Genomic DNA, 15,950 nt, shown 5'->3' with positions numbered 1-15,950 from the left:
CCATTGGACACACTACAAGACAAAGTCAAATCATTACCACATATTGCAGTAATCATGGACTTCTGAGACGAATTTTACGAAATAATTGGCACCTCCTGAAACTAGATGAACAAATCAGGAAATTCATCGACGACCAACCAACTGTCATAGTTCGGACAGCCAGAACTTTAAAAATGAATCTAAGCCCTTCAATGCTGCCACAAGAAGAGAAACTTACACCAACTACATGGTTACCAACACCATCAGCTGGCTTTAGGAAATGTGGGACATGTACAATGTGCAAACATGCACATGAACCTACTAACAAATTTAGGGACATGTTTGGAACAATAACTATCCAGGATAACATCAATTGTAGATCCAAATATGTTGTCTATGCTATCATTTGTATTTGCCAAAAAATGTACATAGGTAGCACCATCCGTGAACTAAGGATCAGGATACGGGAACACCTGTCCTTAGTGGGCAGTCAAGATGGAACATTGCCTCTCACGGTTCATTGGAAACGTTTCATCAAATGGAGGACAAACGCGGCATCAGATTTATTGGACTCAGCAAAGTACAGCCCACCAGGCGAGGTGGCAACACAGAATTGCATTTACGACAACAAGAAGCATGCAGTTTTTGGAGATTCAGATCAACCACCATTGGTTTGAACTCGGATAATGAGATGGGAGTGTTCCTGTAAGACTGAACATTTGTGATGACCATTGTACACATGACCGAACAGAAATAGAAAACTATTTAATTTACCATCTGTGCTCCATATTTATATTGTTTTTAATGGTGATCCATGCGTGTAATACTTAATATAATTGTGAACGATTCACCTGATTATTTTTACTATCTTGCTATCCGTAACTTCATTTTCCTTTTGTCTGACCGGACAAGCTAGACCCCAACTCCTATTACAGATATATTGTGACTATACCTAATAATTATTTAATTTACCGTTGTTGGGGAGAATTCTCTGGTAAGGCTAATTTCCCAAACCTAGTGAGTCCCCTAGCAGCTTTGCTGGATTTTTGGGGTTTATTTTTTTCTCCTGCTAAGAGTGAGACTCTTTTTCTCCCACTCTTAGACATGATTTGAGATATCCTTTGACTTTGTAATGTGTTTAATGGGCTATGGGGTCTTTTACTCCATAGGGTTTCATGTATTTTTGGTAAGTGTGTTACACAACACCCTCAGTGCAGTAACACAGGGGTGTTATAGTGACCCCCAAACATAGACTCTATAGCCTGGGACTGACTACTGTCTCCCCTGGCATGTAAAGTCACCATTGACTTTACTAGTCTTAAATTGGGAACAGAACCAGTCCAAACCATCATATTGTGGAAGTATTGGTAGGGGTAATTAGATTGCCCCTGGGTCTGTTTTTCGAGGGGGCACTGTGCAGTCCCCCCTTTTCAAGTTTCTGGCTGGTGGCAGTGGTTACCACGCGAAATATTCCACTGGAATATTTCCTATGGGATTTTCCCATTCATTTTAAACGCACCACTTTTTGGTGCAATGTCAAAGATACCGCCGGGTTATTTATTTAATATTTATTCCCCGGTTGAGTCTTTTTGCCAGGACTCGGTTTTAAAATGGCGTTTGTGTTCGCCTCTGTAACTCCAACCCAAGTCGAGCCCTTTGTTCCACTTTTTGGCGGGCTTCTCCACAGAAGCCTCCAAAAGTGGTGCCACTCTGTATTGATCTACAGGATGTGTGGGAGGAGGGTTTAGGCACCCTGGACTGAGTTGCCTCGGCAACTCAAGTCGCACTCTTGTATGATTGGCCCAGTGGTGAGCCGCCCAGCTCACCACTTAGCATGTTTGAGTGACAGCTAAAACTATTGACTGGGGGTTTTCTGCATAAAAGCAGGGCTTTGGGGACTGGAACTTCAGAAGTCGACACAGGACCAAAGAATCCGAAGAGGGAGAAGCTGAGCCGACCTGCAACGACGACACCACCGGTGGAACCCTGCTGAACCGTCTCACCACTTCGCTACTACAGAGATGATCTTCATCCCGGAGAGTCTTCTTCCTCTGAGCTGGTGGGGATAACCAATTCGCCCTCTTTTTCACCTTCCTGGATCGTCTCGTGGTCGAATCGCCCGTGCCAAGCACCCCGGCAGCCGGATAGCTACGCTTCACCACTACCGCGAATAAAAGAGTAGTACCTTTTAACCGGGAAACTCCACGGCTGGTTTCTTCCCTGGCAGTGCAACAACCTCCAGCTTTCCTCCACGTCGAGATCTCCTCTTCCCCTGCACGAAGCACCGACTTGCACCCGCTGCCAGGAACAACTGTCCCCGCTGGAGCTTTCTCACCATTTCAGGTACTGAGTCCCGCGTGGTCTACCTTGCAACGGACTGTTCAAGGTGTCCCGTAAATCCTTGACTTTCTATCCTGGGGTGACTTGGGACCTACTAACTAACTTTTCCTCACTTGAGCCAACCCTTTTTGAACTCTGCAACGACTCTTAAAAAGTACTATTCAACCGTGTGATCTTGGACACATTCCGCCTTGCTCTCTTCAAGAGTGGGTCTGGCCTATGCCTTTCTTGCTCCTCAGTAGATTCTGCCTTTTCTGACTTGCTCTGGTTCTCCTAAAGTGTTGGTATTGTGTATGTTCCTAATTCTGCCTTTTCCCTCCCTTTTTAATAAACTTATTGGAGTGCCATCTTAGGTTAAGCGCTCACCTCTGTCTGAAAATAAGTGGTGTTTTAACTAAGACTTGTTCAATAAGTAATCAGGGATGTATATATATTAATAGTGACTGTATTTGAACTTGCTTGCCATATTAGTGTTAGTGTATTTTACAAAGTGTGTTTTTAAATAAATAATTATATACATTTATACCCAAGCTCTGGTCAGTGTTTGCTTGTGCTACTGTATTTTGGTACCTATCTTGTATACTCTATATACTGTCTAACTCTTCTTGAGAGAAGTCTGGCTGCTCAGCCACAGCTACCAGGTGAATCTGGGTGGTACAGACTGCTACCAATTGGGTTTACTGCCAACACATGTAGTCTTAAGCCTTTTGCAGTGGTCCCTAAGGGAACTGCACAGGTTTCTGCCTAACAACCGTACAGTACCAATACATATTATTGCTATACCATTGCTCTTATATGGACATTGGTATTACTAATCATAATTTTTTGTAAATGACTATGTCTCCAATTGCAGTTACTAGTGTTCAACGCTACTATGAGCCCAGAAGTCTTTTGATCACAATATGTCGTACTTTAACACACAAGCTCTAGTCAGTTTCCCAAAATATGGCGTTCGCCAGTGTTACTGCGGATCGACACTAAAGAGGGACTTTGGTTGCCAAGGCAACCCAAGCACAACACATAAACCCAACCACGTCTGCACGCAAACTGTTGCTGACGTTTGGAGAATCCATAAAAACTTTCAAGGTGAGCCCTAAGCTAGTCTTCGTCTTTCTGCTTTCAACAGGTTGCACAGCTTACGGTTGCTTCGGCAATGCGTAAGCATCGCATCTGCACCGCAAAAACTATTATGGCGCCCGTGCATATATCATTTGCATACAGGTTTAGAATGGAATGATGCAGCGGCTGAACATTAGTAATGATAGCCTGTCATTTGGTCATTCTCAATGGCGTCTTCACACGCGACTAACAACAAAAAAGCGCATTACTGCCTGCCTCACTCTAATTTGCTTTTTATAATTGCACTGCCAGTGACACTCTGGAAATACAAAAATGCTGCACAAACCTTGGAACGAAGCACGACTAATGTTTTTTGCTAGTTGCACGAGTTACGAACAATGGTACGACTGCATGGGACTCAATTAAGGGTGCCCATTGCCACTCTGGGAACTCTTTATTCAGCACGACTTGAGGAAATAGCACAATTTAAAAACAGTGTTTGTAATATTGGACCAGCTAACTTTCTAATTTATAAAAGACGGTTGCCTCTTTTTGCACAACCCCTCACCCCCTGTTTTTGACCTATTCCACCATTAAACAGAGATACTCTTATTGAATCACAATAGTTATTTGAATTTCAGCTCACGACCATTCAAACATGCCTTTTTCAGGTGGGATTTAACCCGTTATTTAGCAACCATTTGAAATTGAAAATTTGACAATCGAGATTCTAATACTGGGTAAGCAATTCATCACTTTACATGTGATAACCAACTCAATTTCAAATTCAACATTGACATCTCGGAATTTGCGATATTAATTCTTCTAATTGATTTTTTCTCGTATTTTTCTCCTTTATTTTCCCCCACATCATCCACCCCTCTTCCCCCTTCCCATTTCTCTGTCTTGACAGATCTTTGAATTTTTATATATAGTTATGCACTACATTTATTTATTTACATGGTTTATATGTTTGATTTTTATTTGTTATATGTACCTTATAGTGCTGTGATGGTAACTGAATGTGGCTAAATTTATATTTGCACAATTATCTACAGCCCTGTTTGAAAAAGGCAGAGGAACTGCCGAAACACGTGGCTCACTTAAGGGCATTACACAAAAAATACAAGTTTCGTGCTATAATTCAAGCTTGTGTGAAGTATTTATTGGCGCTGCCTACTATGTGAAGTGGAGCTTTCTGCTCTTTTTTGTGTCTCTACAATTAGGGAGCAAGGCATTTTCTCTGTGCCTTCACTAGGCAGCTGACACTGTCTAAGGAGCAGGACACTCAGTTGTTGATGTTTCAAGACCCCACGTTTGTTTCTCATCCAAATCATTAGGAGCTGCTATTAGGCAACCTCCGCCTTTTCGTGCGCCAGTACAATCTTGGATAGGACGATCCTATCGTTACTACTCCTCATATGGAAAGGCGAGCGGAATGGCCAGTCAAAAGGGCCAGAGAAAGGCCACTTGTGGTGGACGAGGAAAACGTGCAAAGCCAGCTCCAGCTGCAGCCTCTTTGCCATTAGTGGCTGCAGCAACCGCCACAAAACCACTTTGAGGACTTGCATCAAAAGAGACCTGTGGGAGGCAGGCTGTCACAGCATGTGCAAGAATGGCTGGCCATTACTTCAGATGTTTGGGCTCTAGAAATAATAGCCCAAGGTTACTGCCTTCCTTTTCTAATGCAACCTCAAAACAATCCACCAGGGAGACACCTTTTGAAGTTTTCAGACCTGCTCCTACAGGAGGAAGTTCTAACCCTGCTGGAGAAAGGTGCTATAGAGCCAGTACCTGTAGCAGAGAGGAACAAGGGATAGTACTCCCCATATTTTTTGATTCCCAAAAAGGACGGAGGACTGACACCCATCTTGGACTTAAGCAACCTGAACAAGCACCTAAAGAAGGACAAGTTCAAGATGGTCACTCTTTCTCAGATCCTTCAGGTCCTCCAACATCAAGATTGGTTGGTGTCATTGGACCTCCAGGATGCTTATTTTCATGTGCCAATTCATCTCAAGCACAGAAAATACCTGAGGTTCGTAGTTGGCGACTCACATTATCAGTTTCGAGTCCTGCCATTCGGATTGACCTCCGCCCCGAGGGTCTTCACCAAGTTGATGGTGGTGGTGGCAGAGCACCTCAGGAGAAGGGGGATTCACGTTTATCCCTACCTGGATGATTGCTTGATCAGGGAACGTTCTGCAGAACAAGCACTAGATCAACTGAAAGTCACCTGCAACTTCCTCCACAGACTGGGCTTCTCCCTCAATTTCAAGAAGTCACAAATGACACCTTCCCAACAGCTCCAGTACATAGGGGCTGTATTGGACACATCCTTGGGAAAGAGCTTGCCTCCCAAGTCAAGGGCTCAAGACGTTCTTCAGATGGTTTCCAAATTCCAAAATGCCCAAAATCTCCAGGCCTACGACTTCTTAAGGTTGCTCGGCCTCATGGCATCTTGCATCTTCCTAGTGCCAGAAGCACGCCTGAGGATGAGATCCCTTCAATGGGCTCTAAAGACTCAATGTTCCCAGTTCTCAGGTCAAATGACAGATTTTCTTCAGATTCCGAACAAGGTTCGGCAGGATCTTCTGTGGTGGAATTGCACAGAGAATATCCTAAAAGGGGAACAGTTTTGGCAGCCATGGCCGGAGATTACAGTAGTGACGGACGCCTCACTCATGGGGTGGGGAGCTCATGCCAATGATCTGACAATCAGCGGTTGCTCGTCTCCATCGGAGTCCAAACTACACATCAACCTTATAGAGCTGAGAGCAATCAGACTAGCGCTGAAGGCTTTTCTGCCATCTGTCAGGGGAAAACATTTCCTAATAATGACGGACAACACAGTGACCATGCACTATCTAAACAAAAGAGGAGTTATAGGGTCACTACCTCTGTGCAGAGAGGCAATGCAGCTCTGGTACTGGCCAATTCAAGACGGAATCTCCTTAACGGCAGTCCATCTAGCCGGGGAGGAGAATATGAGGGCAGACGCTCTGAGTAGGCAGAGCACAGTGTCCCACGAGTGGGAACTCGCTCAGGAAGTCATTCAAGAGATCTTCGCCCTTTGGGGAACCCCTCAAGTAGACCTATGTGTGACGGGAGTTAACCGGAAATGTGAAAGGTATTGCTCAAGGGAATTTCCCCCGAGAGGAGCCCTAGGTGACGTGTTCGTGGTGGAATGGAACTTCCCACTATTATACGCGTTCCCTCCGATTCCCTTCATTCCTCAGGTCATCAAGAGACTGAGACGATTCGGAAACCACATGATCCTAATTGCCCCGGATTGGGCCAGGAGAACGTGGTACCCGGATCCTTCTAGACATGTCCATCTCTCCCCCGGTACGTCTTCCTCAGAGACAAGACCTTCTCTCACAAATGGAGGGCCAGGTTCTCCATCCAGAGGTCAAGATTCTCAACCTTCACGCTTGGTATCTGAAAGGCTGAGATACAAGGATTGGGACCTTCCAGATGACGTCATGGAGGTGTTGCTTTCGGCAAGAATACCAGCAACAAAATCTCTATACCGTTGCCGTTGGAAAAAGTTTTGCAACTGGTGCAGAGAAAAGAATGTTGATCCTTTTCCATGCTCTATTCCGGAAGTGCTGTCCTTCCTCTTGTCCCTAGCACATAGAGGTCTAAATGTTGGGAACATAAAAGGTTATCTTGCAGCGCTTTCCATCTTCAAGCGCTCGTCGGAAGAATGCTCCTATTTCAAAATGCCTTTAGTAGTATAATTCTTAAAAGGGCTCGCCAATGTGTTTCCTCCTTATCCTTTCCAAGTACCAATTTGGGATCTTAATCTGGTCCTAAAATTCTTAATGTGTGCCCCGTTTGAAACCTTGCACACTTGTCCAGTAAGATTACTGACATGGAAAACTGCTTTCCTAGTTGCTTTAACATCTGCAAGAAGAGTGAGCGAATTGCAGGCACTGTCTTCTGGGCCACCCTATACTGTGTTCCACAGGGACAGAGTGGTATTGAGGGTTACACCCTCATTTTTGCCTAAAGTTGTGTCCGATTTTCATTTAAATCAGAAAATTGTTCTACCCACATTCTACCCTCCACCTCATCCTAGTAAGGAGGAGGGAAGGTTGCACAGGTTGGATCCGAAAAGAGCTCTAGGCTCTCCAAGTTTAGTGTGGATAATCAACTTTTCATCGGCTACACCGGAAGGAAATTGGGTCAATCAGTGTCAAAGCAAACCATATCACGTTGGATTGTGCTTTGCATTTCAGAATGCTACAGATTAGCAGGGAAAGACCCACCAGAGGGCTTAAGGGCCCATTCCACCAGAGGCATCGCCTCTTCGACAGCACCTTCAAAGAGGTGTTCCCATAAGATCCATTTGTGAAGCAGCAACTTGGTCTTCGCTGCATACTTTTTCAAAATTCTATAATCTGGATGCTTCCCAGTCTAAGGAGCTGAATTTTGGTAAAGCAGTACTATATTCAGCCATTTGAGGTTATCAAAAAATCTACTCCCTCCTCCAGACAATTGTCCATACTGCTTTGGGAGTATATCTAAGATGAGTAATACGTTGGAGGACACAATCCACTCGAAGAACAATTTACTTACCAACTGGTAACGTTCTTTCGATTGGATGTTCCTCCAACGTATTTCTCATCACCCTCCCAGCCTACCCCTCTGTAGATTTTTCCAGGTTATAGCCACTTTCAAAATTCTATAATCTGGATGCTTCCCAGCCTAAGGAGCTGAATTTTGGTAAAGCAGTACTATATTCAGCCATTTGAGGGTATCAAAAAATCTACTCCCTCCTCCAGAGAATTGCCCATACTGCTTTGGGAGTCTATCTAAGATGAGTAATACGTTGGAGGACACAATCCACTCGAAGAACAATTTACTTACCAACTGGTAACGTTCTTTCGATTGGATGTTCCTCCAACGTATTTCTCATCACCCTCCCAGCATACCCCTCTGTAGATTTTTCCAGGTTATAGCCACTTCAACTCTCGCAAGGCTGATACCTGATTACCGGCACAATCTACACAATAGAACAAAAGTGAGGTGGAAAAACAGAACTGAGGCCAACTGGCGCCGCACGTGCAACCTGTATACCCGATGACGTCACCCTCAACGGAGGCCTTCGAGGGACCATCGAATCGACAACATCGACGCACAGCGCCCTCTGCCAAAAATGTTTTCCAAAGCAGCTAAAGCTGGATGGAATACATCTAGGAATACGTTGGAGGAACATCCAATCGAAAGAACGTTACCAGTTGGTAAGAAACTTGTTCTTCTTAAGTAATCAATCTACCCAGGGCGCTGAAGACTCTCTTGTTCTATAATAATAATAATTAGGCATGGGTAGGGCCTGTATATCTTCTTTTGCTCGCGCCAAGATGTCCTTGGGCGATAGTGCGCGCTACAAGTTTGCATAACATAACATACTAAACAAGAGCATGCACAGAGCCCTGCAGTTGGGGGCACAGATTAGGATACAGATCAGAGAGGGGACTAACACCAACTTCAGGTCAAGAGCCAAGAAGAAAAGATGCTGAATGAGTGTGCTATAAGACAATTTACAAAGCAGAGGTTGGGAGTATCGTTCAGCTGTAGGCCGGGTGAAGTGGAATACTTCATAGAAGGTACTGAAGTTGATTTAGGAGAGTGACCTCTGTGCCAGGCGAGATTGTGAACATATCTCACCCTGACACAGTCCCTAACCATGTCATGGGGCGGTGGGGGGCAATACATCCTAGTAGGAGTGTTAAAGCTTGTTTTAGGAGTGTGACCTGTAGCTTGAGGGTAAATATACCTCACCCGACAAAGAAACTAAGTAGAGCAGTAGAAACATACCTGTTGGTAGGAGCTTTCCATGCACCAAAAAAGTGCTGTTTTCATAGGACAGGGATTTATCAATAAAGTGCCCTGCTAACTGCTTAGCAAACTGCCATTTTCAAGACGTTAGCTGGGAATTATATCCCTAAGAATTGTTATCTTAACCAAGAAGCATACCAAGCACTGTACCCATGAGACCTTTTATCAGTTTAAGCAATCCTGGGGATTTTCAGTCTTCCGCTATTGAGGCCCCAATGCACTTCAATGTAGCCCCTCCTGACAACTTTCAGTTAGTATTCTGTGCTGTTTCCAATGGGATTTCCTTAGACTTTCTAGGACTTACCTAACCCCTGTGTGACAAATTTAATAAAGTTGTTGAACTTTCATTTCTGGCTCCTGAGTGTTCTGTTACCATGCCAAGGAGTCGGACTCTGGGGAACACCCTTTGTGATGTCTGGGAAAACCCAAACAGACGTAACTCATTATTTTATATTGTCATTGAAAATGTAATATAGAAGGCAAACCTATTATATCCAACCTTGTTTTGTTTTGACTTGCAGAAGAACATTTGCTCCAGAGGTTATACCCTTCCGTACAATATCACTGAGCATTTCTTCAGGGTAAGAACCACTTATTCCACATTCATTTTGACCTCTGCCTTGCTGTAGTTTGTGCTCCCTACAACATTTTCTGTGTTTTATGATTTGTTTTTCTACTTCCAAACTTTTTACTTCTAATGAATACATTGCCCAACAGATTCAACATCTTGTGAAATCAAGCACAGACACATTCTGCTCCAAGCTGTTTTCTCCAGGTGGTGCCAAGGGGCTTTGAAGATGCCGCCATTTAACTCCTTTGTGCCGTCTCATACCAGAATTGATGTCATCAATTCATATACTCCAAACCACCAGTGACATTTTCCTTACTTTCATTTATGAACCAATGGCAACCTCAACGAATGGCTGAACTGTTGCATGTAAAATTATCAATTTACTAAACATTTTTAAGTATTTCAATTTAGCATGGTAGGCAGGATGGTGATGAGGGATCTGGGAAATGACTGCTGTATCCATCAGCAAGAACATTACCGAAGGAACATCATGTGTTCTTCTAATTGAAATATTCTTCAAGTTCTGAATGACTCTCAAAGTTATTCTAGTCACCAACAAGTGTAGGGAGAAGGGTGAACAATACGCCTACAGAACACATTTCAATGGATTGCTTTTCTCCTGCAGATTCCTCATCCGATATCCTCTTCCAGCTCAGCTGCTCGGAAAAAACTTCGACAGGACGCCTAGTGAACCTCGACACGACTGTCAATCTGTCTTGCTCGGTGCTCGATCATCGGCTCGGAACGTGACGTTGGGTGTCGTGTATATATACTGCGTCACTACGCACTGTACGTCAGTTCCTTTTTTCTGCACGCTGTGTGACAAGTTAGACAGTATAAGGACTGACCTGTGCTTCGCCGGAGGAGTAGGGCAGACGACGAGTGAAGAGTGCAGGTCAGAGCCCAGAAGAGCCTCCCCTGAGCTCTGGTAGTAACAGGGCTCGGAAGGAGCTCTTGGGGCCGAGCCCAAAGGGAGAAAACCCCCATAGGGGAAATCCCTTCCAATCCTTAGTTAGAATCAGGAGATGGAGGCTGATGATCACAGGGAAGGGATGACAAAGTCCAAGTTGAATGAATGGAGTTCGAGGAAAACACGGTGGAGAGTGGATCTGAGGCAGAAGTCCCACTGAAGGCTGAGGTCCTTCCGGATGCAGGATACAATGCAAACCGGAGAGGTGGTGAGTAGCATAGGAAAAAGGGAGAGCAGAGCAGAGAAGAAACATGAGGAATCACAAAGGAGCTTGAATGCGAGTGGAATGGGAGACTAGAAGGATCAAAGTATTCCAAGGAAACAGCATCAGCATGCTCCTCAAGGCGATTGTGTAGCATCTTCCGCATTGGAGTGCTCCGGGGCGACATCTAGGGGGAAGACTATAACGTTAACGTTGTTCCTAATCAGCTCATTCTCTGCCATCTTGAGGAGGGAAAAAGCCTGTGTGGATTTCTTCTATACCACAAGTGCCAGGAAGTCTCTGAGTTCCTGACACGCTGCTGTTGAGGTACATAGTGAATTTATTCGAGTCTTCGACTCCACTCATTGTTTTTTCATCAATCTTTGTACGATTTAGACTTTGCGAGCTACCACATCCACCCCTCGGATTTTGAGGTTCAAGCGCTGCATTTATAGTGGCGCCAAGATGTCAGTTACTGACCCACATGACATCTGTGTGTGGTGCTTCTGCATGGGTCACGACACCGAGTGGTGCGCATCGTGTGTTAAGACGAATCCAAAGTTTCTTCAGGAGCGGGCACCCAAGGTTGCGTTGGGCCGCCCACTGTCAAAATCACTAGCGCGGTTGACCGTTCGATCTTCGTAGGCCGAGACGGAGGAACCCACACCTGAAAAGGTGAGTAGACATCGGTGCAAGACGAAGAAACACTCCCACTCGCAGAGCCACTCGTCTTAGTCAACTTCTCACAAAAAGAAAAGGCATCACCGGCACTGACGCAACTCTGACTCTATGTCAGAGCGGGATAAGTCATCGGCAGAGCCGGCGTCTAGACAGGAGTGGGAGGACTTTAAGTCGCAAATGCTAGCGATGTTCGAGAAGGAGGCTGTGTGTGCGGGCCAGCCCCCAAAACAGCAGGTCCCGGTGGCTTCATCAGTGCTCAGTGATCCTCACCCCAAGGTAGCACCCTTACCGACACCATCAGCGCCAGGAGAGCCTTCAGGCTCGGCACTGAAGAAGGCGAGCAAGCCTTTGATGCTAGGACCCTCGTTGGAGCCTTAGGGCCCGATCCTTCTTGATTCGCCATTGCAGCACAAAGTCCGGCTGACGCCGATAGCCACTCCTTCGATGTCAAAGGACAAGCCCCCAGTGCGCGCCAACCATCAGCGATCGATCATTCGTCCCGCTTTCTCGATCCGATTTTTTCAAGTCCATGGTGCAGATATTCAACACTGATGGTGGGTATTTTGATGATCAGGCAGAACTCCTGGCCCTGGCACAAGGTCTGCATGATGCCAGCAGGCTAGATAAATCTCTAGATGTTGAGTTGCAGAAAACTCAGACTTCTGCTCATACCCATGCCAAATTTAGTTCACTTGTAGACAGGGCGGTTGACACTCTAGGACAGAATGTTTCTGCAGTGCTGGTTTCAGGACTATGAGCTCACAGATATCTTGGACAAAGGTCCCGCCACAGAGAGCAACATGCCACTGAACCAGACTGTAGCCCACCCAGTGTGCCTCCTTGTGGCAACAGCCCTGCTCTATCCCCAAGGTCAACTCCAACTTGACCAGCAAGTACAGGCCGTCTAGAGGACATCCATTTTATCTGTCCTTTCACCTTTCCCCGGAGGGGCTAGTTGTTCAGGCAGCCACAGTATCCACCAGGACAGAAGCATTTCTCATGCTCTGGAAGGGACAGGGGGGCTTCCAGATGCCAACAGGCAGTGACAGCAGCGGCTCCGTCCTCTAAGCCGCTTTGATTTCCCCCTCCCACAACTCGCCGGTTGGAGGACAGCTGTCTGAGCATTGGCCCCAGTGGCGGTTGATTACCTCTGAAGCCTCAGCCCTGGTGCCCGTGCAGTGGGGTTATATTCTGCCCTCCGAGCAGACCCCCACCTCCTCCATGCCAACCGGAACCGAAGCTCCAGGAGGAACTGCAAGCCCCAAAGAGGTACCGCCCGAGCAAATAGGATTGGGCTGGTATTCCTGGTATTTCCTGGTACCCGCAGTCATGATGCCTACCCCCGGGGACCCAGACCAAGTCCAGCAACCTCAGAAGCAGGCATCAAGTTACCCCAAGCAAACCCAACAACCCCCGCTAGGGGCTATTTGGGTGCAGTCCTGGCGCCTATTGCACCAGGCTCAAATGGAGAGTCAGTCCTGGGGCCATAGGCGCCAGGCTCATAGATTAAAACTTACCTGATGCAGACCATGCTGCAAACTTACCTGATGCAGACCATGCTGCAAGAGCTCCAAGCCAAACGAGGCTTGGAAGGGACTATTTTACCTAGGGACTATTTTTTTACTTGGGTGTGGCTGGGGAGGAATACTTACCTGGGGCTACTTTGGAGGCTATTTAAACCACGCCCGAAGAGCAGCACATGCTTCGTGTTATTCTGCATCCAGCAGCGTAACGCCCACCGTGCCTGCAAGTCTGCATCCAGTCTCCTGCCACGCCCGCCTCGAGTTTGGAGCTCCTAGAAAAAGGGAGAAAGAAGGAGAAAAGGTTATAACAAGAGCAATACCTTTGATCCTTACCTGAATTCCCGATCCATCGCGCCTTCGAGCTGGAAGAAAGAAGTTATTTTATGCACGTCACCTCACCTGCTGCAGCGCCACGCTGAACTCACCGGCCTTCGCAGCATCTTCACATTTCACCGCATCCTCCTGCATGTTACCGCCGCACTCCGGCACCTAAGGAGAAGACAAGAACAGCAAGGTGAGCCAAGGGCATACACAGAGGAATACCCCCCATAGACTTACCTGATTTTACCACCGCGGGTACTATTCTTCTTCTCGGGTCGGCGCAGCTTCCACTGCATCCTAGCCGAACCCCGGCCCCTAAGGGGAAACAAAAGGACAGCAAGGAGAAACAAGGGACTAACAAGGGGAACCCTCCTCACCACAAAAGACAAATTTTACCGCCGGAGGCATTATTCCCGAGACTTCATGTTTTCTCTCAGCACCTGAATAAGGGAGAAAGCAACAGGTTACATATGGACATTATTTTATCGAACTGTGTTGGATAATACAAATCCTTACCAGAACATTACCGGTTGCCACGAGGAACTCTTCAGTAGGGTCAAGCTGCAACCTGCAAGGAATCGGACAAGAGTGAAAGTCAGGCATTTGAACTCTTACGAACTACATACTTACGGCATCTTGCCGGGAATATCGGAGTCAATATTGTCCTGGAACTCACCAATTCCTTCGAGCCAGTGAAGCAACTGGTTATCTACGCGCCCGTGCGCTCAATGCAGGATGGGGAGCTCATCTTTTCAAATCATCAGGTGAGACTATAAGAGGGAACATCCAAGATGATCAGTGGGGAGAACAGCAGGGTGGGGGGATTTACGCTCAACTCCACGGGTGGTTAATTCCCTTTCTCCACTTGCAGAAGAATATTCCTATGGGCCAACCGAGGGAAGCTAGGTGGCCCAGTCCAGTCCGTCATCTCTGCCCTATGCGTCACATTGGTGGATACCGCAGCAGTCCAGTCCAGATCGACGCCTCTGTGGGAGCCAGGTGAGCGTAACACCCATCAGGGGGCAAGGTCTCTGGCCCATCTTGGACCCCAGAGCCTTGAACAAGTTCCTGAGGAAAGAAATTCAAGATGGTGACATTGGGAGACTGGCTGGTGGCAATAGATCTTCAGGATGCTTACTTCAATGTGCCGATACATAAGAAGAACAGGATGTTCCTGAGGTTCCTCATAGGAGACAAAGCAGTAAAGCGCACCTCAGGTGATCTGGGATCCACATATTCTCGTACTTGGACGACTGGTTGTTCCGAAGGAGGTAGACGGAGCAGGTCTTGTCCCATCTCGGGAGCACCTGTTCATTACTCCACAGGCTGGGCTTCTCCCTGAACTTGCAGAAGTCCCATACGACACCAGTTCAGAGGCTCCAATTCATCTGGGCAGTCCTGGACACTCGGGCAGGGAAGGCTTTTCCACCCGAGGAGAGCTTTGTCAGAACCAAGCCACCTTACCAGCGGCTTCTTTCCTCCATCTCTTAGGTCTCATGATCGCCTGTATTTTTCCAGTGCCAGAGGCCTGTCTGCGAATGAGATAATTACAATGGCTTCCACAAGGTCAGTGTTCCTAGTACCTCCGAACCCTGAAGGACGTTCTCAGGGTGTCTAGGTCAGTGGCAACGACCTGACTTGGTGAGTCAATGGCAGGAATCTTTCTGGCGGGGGAACCTTTCTGGCCTCTGTGGCCTCAGGCCGGGGTAGTAATGGATGCATCCTTGAAAGGTTGAGGCGCTCACTGCAAGGACTTGCAGGTGAGCGGACTTTGTTCAGTGATGGAAGCCAGGTTGCACATCAACAGGCTGGAGTTGCAGGCAGGCCACCAGGTTATCTCTGAAGGCTTTAGCTCTGTCTCTCAAGGGGAAGCATGTCCTGATCCTGACAGACAAAACGATTCCCATGTACTACCTGAACAAGTAGTTTGGCGTGCACTCCCTCCCCCTCTGCAGAGAGGCGATGCAGCTTTGGTTCTGGCTGTTAGAGAACCATATCTTGGTCTCGACAGCTCATCTGGCAGGGACAGAAAATATCTTTGCGGATGCTCTGAGCAGGGTCTTACACGAGTGGGAAGTGTGCCAGGAAGTCCTAGAGTAGGTCTTCTCTCTGTGTGATACCTCAACCGTGGAGCTTTTTGTCACAGAGTCCACCTATCCGATAGCCAGGGTGCCCGGATCCCCTGACCCAGTTGTAAAGATCTGGTACTACACCCGAACCCGTAGTCCTTCAACCTAAATGCGTGGCTCTTGAGAGGATGAGGTATGATGACTGGGACCTCTCGGAGGAGGTACTCAAGGTGTTGCTGGCTGCACGCAGACCGTCTACCAGATCTCTGTACGCGGGCAGGTAAATACGATTTGAGGCATGGTGCAGGGAAAGCGAGATTGACCCTATCTCTTGCCCCACCACTACAGTAATGTAGTTCCTTCTGTCAATGGCCTCAGTAGGCCTTCA

The 15,950-nt window shown here is 46.9% G+C and overlaps 1 protein-coding gene across 6 annotated transcripts in view; it reads left to right on the top strand.

Moving 5' to 3' along the window:
• FANCA (FA complementation group A) overlaps positions 1–15,950 on the top strand; it is a 3,206,914-nt gene that overhangs the window by 2,411,687 nt on the left and 779,277 nt on the right. For all 6 annotated transcript variants that reach the window (XM_069646037.1, XM_069646039.1, XM_069646038.1 and 3 more), the window contains one exon: positions 9,747–9,806. In XM_069646037.1, coding sequence (XP_069502138.1) covers positions 9,747–9,806 — 60 coding nt within the window. The remainder of the gene's footprint in view (positions 1–9,746; positions 9,807–15,950) is intronic.

Source organism: Ambystoma mexicanum, chromosome 2p (assembly GCF_040938575.1).
Source record: "Ambystoma mexicanum isolate Mex_15411 chromosome 2p, UKY_AmexF1_1, whole genome shotgun sequence".
NCBI classification, from domain to species: Eukaryota; Metazoa; Chordata; class Amphibia; order Caudata; family Ambystomatidae; genus Ambystoma; species Ambystoma mexicanum.
This window is presented reverse-complemented; position numbering and strand designations above follow the sequence as displayed.